Raw genomic sequence first — 14,798 nt, forward strand, 5'->3', positions numbered from 1 at the left:
TTGAGCCATATTCATCTAGGAATTCTTCGTTAATATTTTTCTTACTATCATCTTTATTCCTCGTTTCTATTCTTGACAAATGGTCGGTCACTTTATTCTCGGTTCTTTTTCGATCTCTAATTTCAAAATCAAACTCCGACAATAAGAGTATCCATGTAACCAATCTCGGCTTGGCATTTTTTTTTCGTACCAAGTAATTGATAGCTAAGTGATTTGTGTAGACTGTGACTTTTTTCCCCATTAAGTAAGAACGAAATTTATCGAATGCGAAGACCACTGCCAATAATTCCTTCTCTGTGGTGGTATAATTGAGCTAAGTTTCTATCAGCGTCCTACTAGCATAATATATTGCATGTAGTACATTGTTTCTCCTTTGACCCAAAACTACTCCAACAGTATAATCACTGGTGTTGCACATGTGTTCAAAGGGAAATGTCTATTCTGGAGCAACTACAATCAGTGCTGCTACAATCACTTCTTGAGCTCTTCAAAATCCTACAAACATTGATCATCAAAGTTAAACAGTTTATTCTGTTCAAGTAAAGTACACAAGGATTTAGAGATTTTTGAAAAATCCTGGATAAATATTCTGTAAAATCCTGAGTGTTCTAAAAAACTTCTAATACTCTTAACACTTGAGGGTGGTGGCAATTTTTCAATTACTTCTATCTTCACCATATCCACTTCAATTCCTTGCTGTGACACCCTATGTCCCAGGATAATGCCTTCACGAACCATGAAATGACATATCTCCTAATATAATACTAGATTCGTTTCTTCACAACGACATAAAACCATTTCCAAATTTCTTAAGCAATCTTCAAAATCATTTTCAAACACAAAGAAGTCACCCATAAAAAACTTCAAGTAAATTTCCCACCATGTTTTAGAATATGGCTGTCATGCAGCGCTGGAAAGTTGTCAGGGTGTTGCATAACCTGAATGACATCCGCTTGAATGTGAAAGTGCCACGTAGACATGTGAAAGTTGCCTTCCCTTTATCTTCAAGTGCTATATAAATCTAATTATATCCCGAATAGCCAACTAGGAAGTAATAAAAAGCCTTACTAACTAATATGTTCAACATTTGATTGATGAATGGCGAAGGGAAATGATCCTTCTTAGTTGCCTTGTTAAGCTTGCGGTAGTCCATACACACTCTCCATCCTGTAACAGTATGAGTTAGTATGAGCTCATTGTTTTCATTACTTACTACCATGACACCCCCTTTTTTGGGTACACACTGCACAGGACTTACCCATGAGCTATCGAAAATTGGGTAAATAATGTCAGCATCAATCCACTTGATAATTTCTTTCTTGACAACTTCTTTCATAATTGGATTCAGTCGTCTCTGCTGTTCAATGGATTTGCTATGACAATCTTCCTATAAAATTTTGTGCATACAAAATGTAGTGCTAATCCTCTTTATATCAACAAGGGTCTAACCCAGTGCTCTTTTAGATCGCCATAACACTTCTAACAACTGTCATTGTGCTCATGTGTTAGTTTAGCAAAAATTACAACTGGTACAGTACTGTTATTTCCCAAATACACTTATTTCAAATGCTGTGGTAGAGGCTTTAACTCTAGAATGGGAGATTCCTCTACCGATGGTTTAGAAGGCTTAAAAGATTGTTCTGTCAAATCCAGGGATTCAAATTTCTTCCCTGACCTATCCATTATCTACTGGGCTTCCATAAATTCACCAAGCTCTTCAAAACTTGCTGTGTCACCTTGCTCCATCAATTTGTCTTCACTATAAAAATTACTATAGCAAAATTTTGTGAATTCATACATTGCTTCTTCTATCAAGCCAATGGTGTGACGTTACTCATTCTAATCTGCACATTTTAATGTATTAAACACATTAAAAATAAGCTGTTGATCATTTGCTCTCATGGTTAACTCACCTTTCTATACGTCAATTAGGGTCCTGCCAGTAGCAAGAAACAGTCTTCCAAGAATAATTGGTACATCATGGCCAGCTTCACATTCTAAAATAAGAAAATCTACAGAAAATATAAATTTATCCACCCTTACCAATACATCCTCAATTTTACCTTCTGGATGGACGTAAGATCGATCAACCAATTGCAACGTTACTGTGGTAGGTCTTGCTTTCCCAATTCCTAGTTTCCTAAAACTAGACACATGCATCAGATTTATACTTAAATTTAGATCACATAATGCTTTTCTTACATAATGATTTCCAATTGAACATGGTATAGTGAAACTCCCTTGGTCCTTCAACTTTGGAGGTAGCTTATTTATTTACATTATTGTGCACCCTTCAATGAGACCAACAGTCTCAAATTCTCCCAACATGTGCTTCTTCGACAATATATCTTTCATAAATTTAACGTAATTGGGTATTTTCTCCAAAGCTTTGACTAGCGGTGTATTAATATGGAGTTGCTTCAAAACCTCAAAAAATATTTTAAATTGAGCATCTTCTTTGGATTTATGGAATCCCTGTGGAAAAGGTAGAAGAAGCCATCCTCCAAGTTGCTGATATTGTTTTGTTGTGGCATTTTTGTTGACAACATGATCTAGTTTTGCCACAGCATTTTTTTACTTATCATTTTTAAATGTTGTATGCTTTTTAGATAGGTCTAGGATCTGCACCTGATTGTTACTTACATTATCCTCTTTTTCCGCTGCATCATGAACAACATCACTCAATTAGTCCTTCTTCTAAGGGTGATTTCCTTGCAATGCTCCTTGCCTTGTGGTCTTAAATTATTGGTATCACTTAACAATGCTCCTTGTGGCCTTAAACTTAGAGCATTCATTATTTTCCCCACTTGATTTTTAAGTGCTCAGAGAGATGCAACTCGACTCTGAATTACAATATCATTCTTGGTCATATATTCCTTTTACAAGTCTTGAATTGAATTAGAAAATGATACCTGAACTTGTTGAATGTTTTGCCTCGGCATATGATGATTATAATTAAGCAGTGCATTGTTGACATTCTGTCTTGTACCATTATTAAAGTTTTCTACACCTTGATTACCCCAACAATGATTCAGATGTTGTTTCCACCCTAAATTGTAGGTGTTGGAATATGGATTGCTATTTTGATTGGAATTACCCCATTAATATACTAACACTAAGTTAGTTGGGCGTTCATCAAACACATGATTTTTGCCACACTAAACACATGAAAACCCTGTTGATTTCACCTCATAAACTACAGTTGGATTTTTCATGGTTTTAATCATAATAGCTAGAGAATATACATGGTTTTAATCATATTATAATAAAATAGAATTAATGCTATGGCAAAGTCAATAATAAATATGCAGTGGCAATTAGTGCAGTAATGGTGTATGGAATACGTGATATGAATGAATAACACCTGTAACGCTATCGCCAAAGTGAAAGCATAAATGTAATGGCAACAATGAGAGTGATTATCCGAATAGAATGTAAATAAAGAAATAAACAACTAAATATGTTGTGACAAATATACTATGTTAAAGAATAAGGATAGAGTGAGGTTGATTCACAAGGTCTGGATTACCCAGAATTGACCCTTACTGTCAATAATACCTTGGTAAAATTGTATCTACTTTATTGCATAGAAGAGTTCCAAAATGTCCTGCCTTTCACGACGACGAAACCTCAAGTTACCTTGCCCGTGTCTATAGGCATTTTAGATATCTTGAATGGGTTTCTTCTGTATGATCGTGATTCTATTTCTAGAGTCGAATACAAGTGCTGATCAAATACTTGCTCATTTCATTTAATTTTAATGCAACTAATCCAACCCTTTCGGAATTACAATCAATTATAGTATGCGAACAACCTTCTAGGTCTAATGATCATTAAATTTTAATTAAGAAATAAGAACAATCAAATGAAATAGTAAAGTAAATGAGATATATACTACATTAATAAAAAATAGTTAAACTTTCATCGAGAGTAATCCAAACCCTACGAGATTTAGCTTATGGGTTGGGAATTAAAATTTCAAACCAAAATATTATCCGACGTCGTGTACAACTACTACAATTCAATCTTTCAAAGGAAATGACAAAGAACTTTAGGAAGCAGCTTTCGCTTGCCTAGTCCGGACTTTGACAGCACAACATCCTATGATCGCTAAGAAGGACTGCCTTCGACTTCTTGTCCTTTGCACATTTGAACCCTTATTCTTGCCTAAGGATCTTTTTCAATTTTTCTTCATCCTTTGTGAGATCCCTTTCAGCGGTTTTTATAGATAGAATAGGCTAGGGTCAGCTAACAGCTCGTGATTATCTTCTCCTCTTTTAGGGGGTTTATCTGGTACAAGTTCAAATTTGAATTTGAATTGCTGCGCGAAAAATGTCGACTTGGTCTTTCCAGTATTCCCACGGCATCTGTACTAGCAAACTGTATGCACTTGCCCTAACAAAAATTCACTCCTTTAGTTCCTTGTTTCAAAACCTGTTCCTACCACATCAACACAAAAAACTCCACCCCAAGCAATTAAAAAGAAACTATTTCCAGCACAATCCAAGTCCTAATGCAATATTAAAAATGCTAACTAAAATGTCCTATAAATGCAACAAACCTTACTTAAGTACAAGCAATTAACTAGGTCTAAAGGCATAAAATATAACTCTTTTCAAGAGTTATCAGGTATCAATGCTTGACCAAATGAACAATATTCACACAAAACAGAATGCCAAAATGGTATCGATTTTCAATTGAGTATCGATGTTTATTAATAAAATATCGATACCATCAACTAATTATCGATACCATTATTTTACAAAGAAAAACAATATTGAATTTTGGTATCGATTTCTTTGTAAGGTACCCATTGGGTATCAATACAAACTGTGGAGTTTTATTTTAGCTTTAAAACTTTATGTTTTTGAGACTTATTCCTATTATATGTTTGAAGGTTACAATTAGACTTTCATAGAGTTTTGAAATTAAAATTACATATATTAGTTTACATGTGATTGATGTTTTAAATATTAGCGTGATTGTGTTATGAATAGAACTAGTTATTGTATGCTTTTAAATTATTTGTATAACTATTCTAGAATGATGTGAAGTGTTTTGTATTGCTCAATAAGACCCGTAACTTTAATTTGGTAATGGAGACATGTTGAAGATGATACATTTTATAACATAACATGTATGGAGTCTAGAAATACATGCCATTTTATAACCTATGATAGTGTGATGTCTGATGACTTAATTTGATTATGTTCTCATTTGGATAAAAGAAGTCTTCCAATCGAGCTAATTCCGATGAAGCTGAAAGTTATGCTCCATTCATTGATTAAGGGATTATTCATAATATGCCTGAATTTCTTAAGCTTAGAGGTGAGGTTCATAGTATCTTATATATTAATGAATGATATGTTTAATGTGTATATGAGTGAATCAATTTTGTGGCTCTACGACCTTCAACCCCTCATCCTCAAAGTCCTATAGAATGAAATATTTATAAGGTTTCTATTGGTTAAATTAAAAAATATGGGACCGAAGAGTTTAAAGGTATAGTGAGTGATGATTTAGTCAGAGCAGAGTATAGGTTAGCAAATACAGGAGTTCTAGATGAAAAATTAGATCTTTTTGAAGATTATTTGAGATGTACAGTGTCGCTATTAAAAGAAGAAGTTATTCACTAGTAATTGACTTTAACTACTATGGTATCTAAAGAACAGATTAACTGGGATTTCTTCTGAATTGGTTTTTCAAAAGAATTAAGTTAGCAAATGATAAGAAGTCCTTGAATTAAAGCTGGGAAATCGATCAGTTGCGAACTTTGGATGAGAATAGTATAGCTCGATAAGTATGTTAAAAATATGTTATCGATTGAAAATGAATTATGTACTTGTTTTAGAGATGGATTGATTAATGAGATTAAAATAGCTGTCAGTGAAATGGAATTTTGTGAATCATAATTTTTATTTGATCGGGCTCAGAAAAGGGAAGAAATTTGTTATCACAAGAAACAAAATGAGACATGAGTTTGAGACTTCAATAAATGGTCCAAAACATATTCTACTTTCCATCAGTTATAATTGAAAGGATTGAGTAGTTAATTCCAAGGCCATTAGGGTTTTTTGACAAAAATAGAATGAAACAGAAGAATGTGAGACAATCGATGAATTTAGTAGCTAGTACGATAGTGTTCAAAGTATAAATAGACCCGAATGTAGCTATTGTGGTCGAGTATTTTACAAGGACCTCAAATAAGTATGCTATGTGAATGAGTATGTTATGTGCTCTTTTATCGTTATTGGCATAGGCGGTTGTTTTATATCCATATGTAGTGCTTATCATGTAGGGATGCTGGCTAATCATAATATTAGGCAAAGGTATTGTTCGCCTAGTTGTAATAATGGCCGACAGTGCTTTATTATTGCCATTCTATTAAATTATGCTATGATTGAGGACTCAATGGTAAAACTCAATTATTGTTGCTTTTCTATTTCTAATGGTTGTTACTTTGCTTTGTGCATAAGAACTTTGTGCCATTTATGTCACAGCTGGTTCCAGTGTGTCTGAGCGATAATTTCCTTCTGGATTTCTTTGGTGTATCAGCAATTTCCTTAACAATCAAGATGCTTTTTTATATGCCGCATGATCTTTGATGAAAATGGCTTAGATGTGGATGAGTATGTTCGGAGAGCATATAAATTTGCATGCTTTGATAGTATATAAATGAATCATGTGTTTTGTTTACCAAAACCACCAGACCCAAACGAGTTATACCTTCGGGAGTTCAGTAAGGCATTACCTCTTGGACTTCTTTACCTTGGTTTCCTTATTGTTCTTCTTGTCTACTCTATCTTATATCATTTGATTGCAAAGGATGCACTTTGGCTTAGGGCTATTACATTTGTTGCGATTATAATTCTTGACTGAAGCATGGGAGCATGCTTGTATAGGTTTCAGCTTTTTAAAAATCATATTATTATACTTATTGTTGTAAGAACTACACGGGTTTTTTCTCATTTACTTTGGAGTATATTGGGTACTTGGGGCATTGTATTACCTATGCAGTTGTAGCATCTGTCTTATTAGGTGCGGAGCTTTCTCAGCATTTTTCAGCCATAAACTCGTTAGTTGCACGAAGAGATGCCTTGTAGAGCACCGTGATCCTTCTAAGGGAAGGTTTTTGTAGGAAGGAGTAAAATAGGTTTTCTAGTTCATTTGATGGAATTTCTTCGATCTCAATTTTTTTGTACGAGAATGTCTACAACCAAATTAAAAGAATTTCAGATTTAGTTATAAGTATTAATCAATAGAGATTTTAATTGATAGAAGTTTAATTTAATCGAATGTATCATCTTGAGGCCACCTATTTTGTTTGTGAAAAAGAAAGATGTGATGATGGGATTGTGCATAAATTATAGATAGTAAAATACATTGTGACAAAATGAAAGACAAGTTTAAATCGTTGTCCTGTATTGAAGATCTATTCGATCGACTAAAAAGTGTTACATTGTTCTTGCTGATAAATCTCAGATCTAATTACTATCAATCATGAGTTAAAGATGTAGATGTGTCGAAAAGAACATTTAAAATATATTAAGGACACTATGAGTTCAGGTTATACTTTTCAGATTAATTAATAATCTCGCAGTATTAATGAATCTAAAAAAATCAAGTCTTTTAGCCACATATTGATAGATTAATCACTAAGAATCTTTCAATAATTGTATTGTCGAGGATGAATTCATTACAAGAAAACTATTAAATTTCTTTGATCAGATAAGTGCCAACAAAGTTTTGACCAATTGAAAACTCTATTGACAGAAGCTTCAATTTAAAATCAGTCTACATTATGGAAGAAATTCAGTGTCGACGGTAGTGTTTAACTGGTAACCTTGAATTATGCTTGTTCGATTAGTATAGAAATAAGAGTTAAACTATTAATTCTTCAGAGAATTCGTGAGATGCATAGGAAAAAAAATTGAATTTGTTAGCTAAACTGGAATAGATTCATAATAATCAATTCCTATACGGTACGAATTGGATAATAGTTTATATTTCTGAAATCAAATGTATGAATTCAATAATTCTGAGATTATAAAGAGATCTTACAAGAGGCTTATTGTAGTGTTTGTTTGTTTCATACAACGGAGTAGGTAAGTACTCCTAGAATCGTGCCCAATGGAGGCTAGTGTTAGATTGATTTTAACCTAAACACTAAAACATTTAATTTGTACTTTAAATCGGTTATAGTACAAAAAAATAATAAAAGGAGTTTTTAAAAAGAATAAAAATATAATAAATAAAGAACTAAAAATCAAGAGATCGAAAGATGAAATAAATCAAATCTGATTATGGGTGATTAGCTCGCTTCGGTAATCCCCATTAACTGTCGCTTCAGGTTTCTCGTCAATCAACTATTCGTTATCCCAGTAGGATCTTCCAATCTTCCACTCAAATAACGAGTTAGCAATGAGTACTTATCTTACGACCTCATAGTCTAGACCAGCTTCAGGTGAAGGTGTTCACGGACAGGCCATGCCAATTTTGGGTTAATTCTCACATTGATAACTTCCTAGGGTTGTCAAGCCTAAGGTTTAGATTCTTCCTTTCTCAAACAGCTGATCCGTTGAGTAACCTTATAAAATAGTTAAAAGATCATAGCCTCACTCGCTAATCTCCCATAGAAGGATTAGTTCCTCATGGTTTTCATAAAGCAATATAGAATCGGTAGAAAGAAAAAACATGTTAAATGAGTAGACAATATAGAGTTAAAGAAAAAGCCTAAATTGTATTAAGAATGAATGCAAATCCACAAATTTTATTGTCTCCACAAATCAAATCTCTCGAGATAAACTAAGAATAAATAAATTTATACACTATAAATTAGATTATCAATTCATTGTATTATTTTTTATATATAATGTTAATCTCACACATTTAATTTTATTAATTTTAAAAAAATTAATTTTAAAATTATTAATTGCTATTGTATTTACAATAAAATCATATATATATATAATATTTATTATTTAAAAAAACTTGAATTTTTATTATTTTTTATTTATCCAATTACATTCAATTTTTTTTAAATTTATAATTAATTACTTAATTAATAATATATCATTTTATATTTTAAGATAACAAATTAATTAATTTCACATTAATATATTATCATATTAATTAATATTATTTTTTTATTATCACATAATAATACTAATAAATTATTATTCTAATGTCAATTGAATAATATAATTAATAATAAAAAGAATTATTGTCAATTCAAAAATTTCTCCAAACTCATACTTTTATATATATCATAGATAAGTTCTACACTTGAAATTAACCCTTCTAATTTTCAATTTCTTACAAAATAGTTCATACCTTAATTTATAATTCCTTTTTACTAACTAATTTAATGACATTTAATAATGGAAATTCAATTATACATAGTTATAAAAATAACCTAATAGGAAAATCTCTTAGTTTAACTTTATGACAATTTGGATTTTCGATTTTCAAATCTTTACAAAATTTTTTATATTGAAAATTTTTGGATCGTTACGATATCTCTACCAATTAAATTCTTTGGGAGATGTTTGAAGGTAATATTCAACTATGTTAACTTAATCTACAGGCCATCGAAGTCAAACTTGTAGTCAATATCTATTTTTAATGCTACAATAAGGAGTTCGCTCTAATTCAATTTGATTCTCCCATTACTAGACGCCTATCTACTAAAGGCCTATCAGTAATGCTAAATCTTTAAACATTATTATAACTTCGCTACATGGGAGATAAAACTATAGATCTTGAGTCTCCATCGTTTAATCAGAACGAAAATAAATAGACATAAATGTAAAACTTTCAATTTGATTTTTGTGCTAGAAATCAGCATCTCTTAAACGGAGAAAGATTTTATTCTTAGGCGGATCTATTTCTATATTATTGCAATACTAATTGGCAATTCCAATCTTAATAAGAGGCCAACCATTGGCAATTCATATTCAAAAAATCTTATAGTATATAACATATAGTGGGAATATTTTGGATTTTCTATGAAAAACTAACAACTGAAATGAGTATTTATAAGTCTAGGTTGGATGGTCGTAAAATTTTATAAAAACCTAAATCATAATATATATTCAGTTTTTCTAAAGGAAAGTGATAAGTTCCATTAATCATTTTATAATCATTATCCTAATTTTATTGGGTTTAAAAAACTTAGAACAATATATAACTAAACTCGACATTCATGAATATTGAAGAACACATAAAAAAAATATTCCAACAAATAATTATAAACACGCCTATTTTAGTACTTTATGATTTATCTTGCTATATTCATTTAAAAAAAAACATACAAGCTCCAACCTGTTTCATGCACAGCTCTACCCTCTAAACTAAAAATGCATACAAAGCTCAGAAAATAGCTATGCATTTTGATAAAATTGTTGATTATCGAAAGAAATTCAAAATTTATATCTTCAAATAACCATAATGGAACTCGAAAGTGTATATTTTTCATTGAACTGTTGACTACGTGATCTGCACAGAAAATATGTTTGGAAAAAAAATCATAATAAAGAGAGAGATGCCTTGTTGGTAGCAGGGAGTGATAGGGTAGAAGTTGCATTATCTGTCCAGTTCTTTTCACCCCAATGCCATAACATACTTTCCCAGAAACAGAATTCTTCAAAGCATTTCTTTAAACGCTTATCTTTTATCTTAATTTTCCAATGACCATCTGTGTAGTTCCCTTTCTCGGCTTGCCTCCGGTCCCACTCTAATTGCGCCTTCTGCTTGGACCGAAGTAAACAGTACTTCTGTAAATTTCCTGGCATGGCGTCGTGCACCTTCCACCATGTTTTGTGAGCAACATCACTGGCAAACTCCTGCAAAATGTCCACATTCCAGTTGCAATCATAGTCCCGGAAGCATAGCCATGGTTTATTTCCCAGATAATGGATGACATAAAGGATTGGAGGATCGGCTCCGAAGAGTCGAGTCTTCATCTGTTTCTTCTCCTCCTCATCACCTTCCCAGAAGTGCTTCAAGAAGTTCATGTGTTTCGGAATCCGATGCCACCAGGTGAAGATTTCATTAAGATACCCCTGATCTCCACCATTGTAGGATTTAATTTCATTGATGTGATCCATTAGAATCTGGAATGTACAATTCGATGGCTCAATGACCATCACACCAGAGTTGAAGAGCGTAGCATTATTCCCTATAGCTGAAATTTCAGGCATCTCAAATAAGAAATCAATATTCCTAAGTATAAGAAGGTCAGCATCAATGAAAATGATCTTGTCGTAATCAGTCAACTGCCAAAGACGAAACTTGCTATAATTCCATTCATTATATGCTTCCGGTTCAGCTTTCGGATTCCTGATTCTTTGGATTGTGTAAATTTTCCACCCAGCAGCCTCCAATCCACCTCTATGATAATCACCGATTGAGTCATCAACGAGTATCACAAGGTCCCTAGTTGAACCTGACATGCGGATACTCTGGGCAGCAGTAATTGCCCCGCAAACATAAACATGAGCAGAGTGTAGGACTGTTGCATAGGCTTCACGGCCTGCCCTCTCTGAATGAAAATACTCTGTTCAAACCGATTCAGTTAGTTTAAAGACTTTTGGACATGCGAAAACTACAAAATACAGTTACTTTAAGCCTCCAAGAACCCATTAATAGGTGCTGGACTTCAACTCATCATCCCAAGATGAAAATTTTCCAGATTAGCAACAAAAAAGAAATAGAGTAAAAAGTTGAAAGGTTAAATGGGAAAAAATACGGCAAAAATTAGTACCCCTACATTACCACCTAGCTTAGAAAAATTATCGTAGAGGTCAATCAAGATCATTTAGGTCAGTATTTAGGATGTCACAGAATCATTTGTCAAACTCAGTCACTGTCACAGGCTAAAGCAAAATTATTGACGCATTGTTATAGCTATGCATTCAAGTTTCCTCAATAGGCTTCTAAGGATTCTAAATGAGTAAAGAAATTTCAAACAGTCAGCTTCAGTTTTACTGAGAGGAGAGAAATTTTTGCAACAAATGTATTAAAGATACTTTGACACAAACCTTTTGCCTGGAGAGGAGCCGAAAGCTCACATGACCCAACAGGCAGTTGAATCTTTTCCCTTAACCTATGCAGGTTGGGTGTATAAAGCCAAGCATTCCCCTGACGTGCAACAAGGTCCTTGCAAGTAAAAAGATTTGGGATGGGAAAGCAGTCAGTCATAAAAAGCACATGCACTGGGCGAATCCCCTTAGAAGATGCGGCAAGCCTTGCAGCTGCTAGTTGAAAGTGTAGGCGTGCAACATCCCTTGACCACTTTCCTTGCTTGTTACAAGGAAGCTTGACAGCTATAAGATCAATCCGTGGTTTTCCTGGAACCTGAAGACTAGGTAGAGACGGACAATTAGGAACCTCAAATTCTTCTTCTTCATCTATCCATTCAGGGTACAGGGACTCCCAAGTTATATTTTCTGCCGCATGGTCCAATTGCAGAACAACGTGCTCGGCATCTGGTAACAGCTGCTTCCATTGATCAGTTTCACTATTATTGAAGTTCAGCAGGCCAATTCCCTGATATTCATCCCTGTCAGTCAGTTTCTCAATAATAGTCGAGATTTGGTCCCAATTTACATCCAACAGTGATATGTAGCGTGGATCATAGGCAGCACTGTCACTTATCCATCTGTCTACAAAACCAGACCTGCACAGAATTCTACTTCAGATAACAGAAATTTAGAAGAGTAACAAGAGTAATCTTAAACATATATGCAAGAAAACTCACTGTTCCTGACCTTTCGTACTAGGAATTCAAGGTGGTCAACTTAAAAGTAGATATATTGAACTTTCCACCCAATGCTAGCGGGATGCAGACACAAGCATATGCCCACAAGCATGCTTTATATATACAAATGCTCAAACACACATGATTTATTTTCAAGCATAAAATAATAAAGTACAAGTGTGCATGATATAACAATTAACATAAAGATAGAGCAGAAGTGGAATATACCGGGATGCAGAATTGGATGGACGATCTGAAACATAAACTGCAGGGGAGCACAGGAGTGTGAAGAGAGTTCCCAATAGAATTATAACCAGCACAGCTTTCAAGGTAGATATCTTGCAATTCCAGTTCCTGTATCGGATGGGAACGTTGAGGTCCTTCTCAACATCTTTAAAAACCTTGTTTCTTTGAAACCCCCTTCTGCTTGTGTCTTCACTGTAAGAAAGCAATTATGAGTTGCATCAGTTCATGCGCATAAAGCAAATAAGAAAAAGACAAAATTAGAAAAAGCCCACGGTCGTTCACGCTGAAAGCAGTTCGACTACTATAGTTTAGTTCACAGCAGAATTATGTAATCCATCGCAAATCTAATGCAAATATTGAGATAAATTAAAAGAACTAGTATTTGCTCGATACAAGCACACTAATCATGCTGCTGCCTCTAGCTTTCACAATTTCACTAAATATTCCATTTTTAAGATCTCGTTTCTAACTTTCACTCCATGGATCATTCCATAACCCATAAATTTCTATAAAACAGGATGCAAATCTTCAATTAATCCAAATCTTAGCACACTTCACATATTCAAATATCAATTAAAACGTGTTGAAGAATCCAACGCTTTCATCAGAGAAAGAAGTCGAAACATCATTATTACATTTATTTAGCAAATATCAGTTATATTTTCGGAGAATTTTTATTCCCGTTCTAAGATTTATTAACAATAAAATATAATTCACAGAAATAATAGTAATACCAGCAAAAAGGAAAAAGAAAAAAATATAAGATCTAAAACAAGCAGAATTAATGCAAACAGCTGAAAGATTTAGTTAAAGTTAGAGAGTGCTGCCTAGGCCTAGCTCAATACTTCGTATCTGATATTTTTTCAACAGCTATAAAGCAAAAGTAAAGCGCATAAATAAAACAACTACCATACTAGGAAATTTCTTCAGATATATGCTACAAGGTAACTAATGCAATCTATAACTACAATAACTATTGCGTAAATCAAACAATAGAAGAAAAAAAAAGGAAAAAATCGCATCCAAATTCAAACAGATCTGAGTGCATGTTTTTCAAGTCAAACAAACAACAGTGCTTAAAAAGCTGGATGAAGCAACTAAAATTAAAAGGTTTGTATTATGAATGAAAGCAGCAACAAGAAATTTGGAAGAAGAAGAGAGAAAGGAGGAGATAGGAACCGACAAGAAAGTAGAAACGCGGTGACGGGGCTCTTTGGGACTGATGGAAGAGCCTCTCATTGTTTCAGAGAATTTTCCAGAGAAGAGCAGAAACTGAAAATATCATTTGCTTATAAATTTGAGATTTTAAAAGCATTTACTCAAAAAAAAATTATCTGAAAGTCCTGAGAAAGAGATGGCTGGCTGGCTGGCTGGCTGGCTGGCTTTGGTGTTTGATTCGAGGGAGTGGAAAATGAGAGAGGGAGTGGCAGTTATTTTATTCTTAGAAGAGAGGAAGTTGAAAGAACAAACAATTTTTTGGATTATTTTTATTTGTCCCTTTTCATCAATAACGACAAGAAAAAAATGTACTGATTAGTTAGTAGTCTACTTCTTTTCTGAATTTATCCATCATTTAATATAATATTTTCTTCTAAACTCTGTTAGGAGAATAATAAAGAATAATTACCTTTTTATCTATCTCTATTTTAATAAACTGTACAAAATAACAAATATATTGTGAGTGTTTTATAATCTTTTTATTTATTTTATATAAGATTTAGAAAAATATATGAATTTTATTTATAAATATATTTATTACATAATTCTTTTACTTACAATATAACTGTGTTAT

At 33.1% G+C, this 14,798-nt stretch overlaps 1 protein-coding gene across 1 annotated transcript; it reads right to left on the reverse strand.

Annotated features, from left to right (window-relative positions):
* Nucleotides 1–10,262: 10,262 nt before the first annotated feature.
* On the reverse strand, nucleotides 10,263–14,459 carry LOC107950688 (putative UDP-glucuronate:xylan alpha-glucuronosyltransferase 3). The gene is made up of 4 exons (XM_041089949.1): nucleotides 14,190–14,459; nucleotides 12,989–13,198; nucleotides 12,042–12,679; nucleotides 10,263–11,557 (listed from the first exon to the last, which is right to left on the reverse strand). Exons 1-4 carry the CDS (start codon nucleotides 14,243–14,245, stop codon nucleotides 10,527–10,529), a joined length of 1,935 nt encoding a protein of 644 aa, XP_040945883.1. The 5' UTR covers nucleotides 14,246–14,459; the 3' UTR covers nucleotides 10,263–10,526.
* Between the last annotated feature and the right edge of the window lie 339 nt (nucleotides 14,460–14,798).

The sequence above is a fragment of the Gossypium hirsutum genome, chromosome D03 (assembly GCF_007990345.1).
Source record: "Gossypium hirsutum isolate 1008001.06 chromosome D03, Gossypium_hirsutum_v2.1, whole genome shotgun sequence".
Taxonomy (NCBI): Eukaryota; Viridiplantae; Streptophyta; class Magnoliopsida; order Malvales; family Malvaceae; genus Gossypium; species Gossypium hirsutum.

Bases quoted from the DNA above. Each gene is read 5' to 3' on its own strand.
- LOC107950688 (XM_041089949.1), bottom strand. From the start codon at position 14,245: ATGAGAGGCTCTTCCATCAGTCCCAAAGAGCCCCGTCACCGCGTTTCT. The intron at 13,199-14,189 runs GTCGGTTCCTAT...GCTTTCTTACAG, and splicing joins CACCGCGTTTCTACTTTCTT to TGAAGACACAAGCAGAAGGG. The intron at 11,558-12,041 runs GTTTGTGTCAAA...CGGTTTGAACAG, and splicing joins GGCTCCTCTCCAGGCAAAAG to AGTATTTTCATTCAGAGAGG.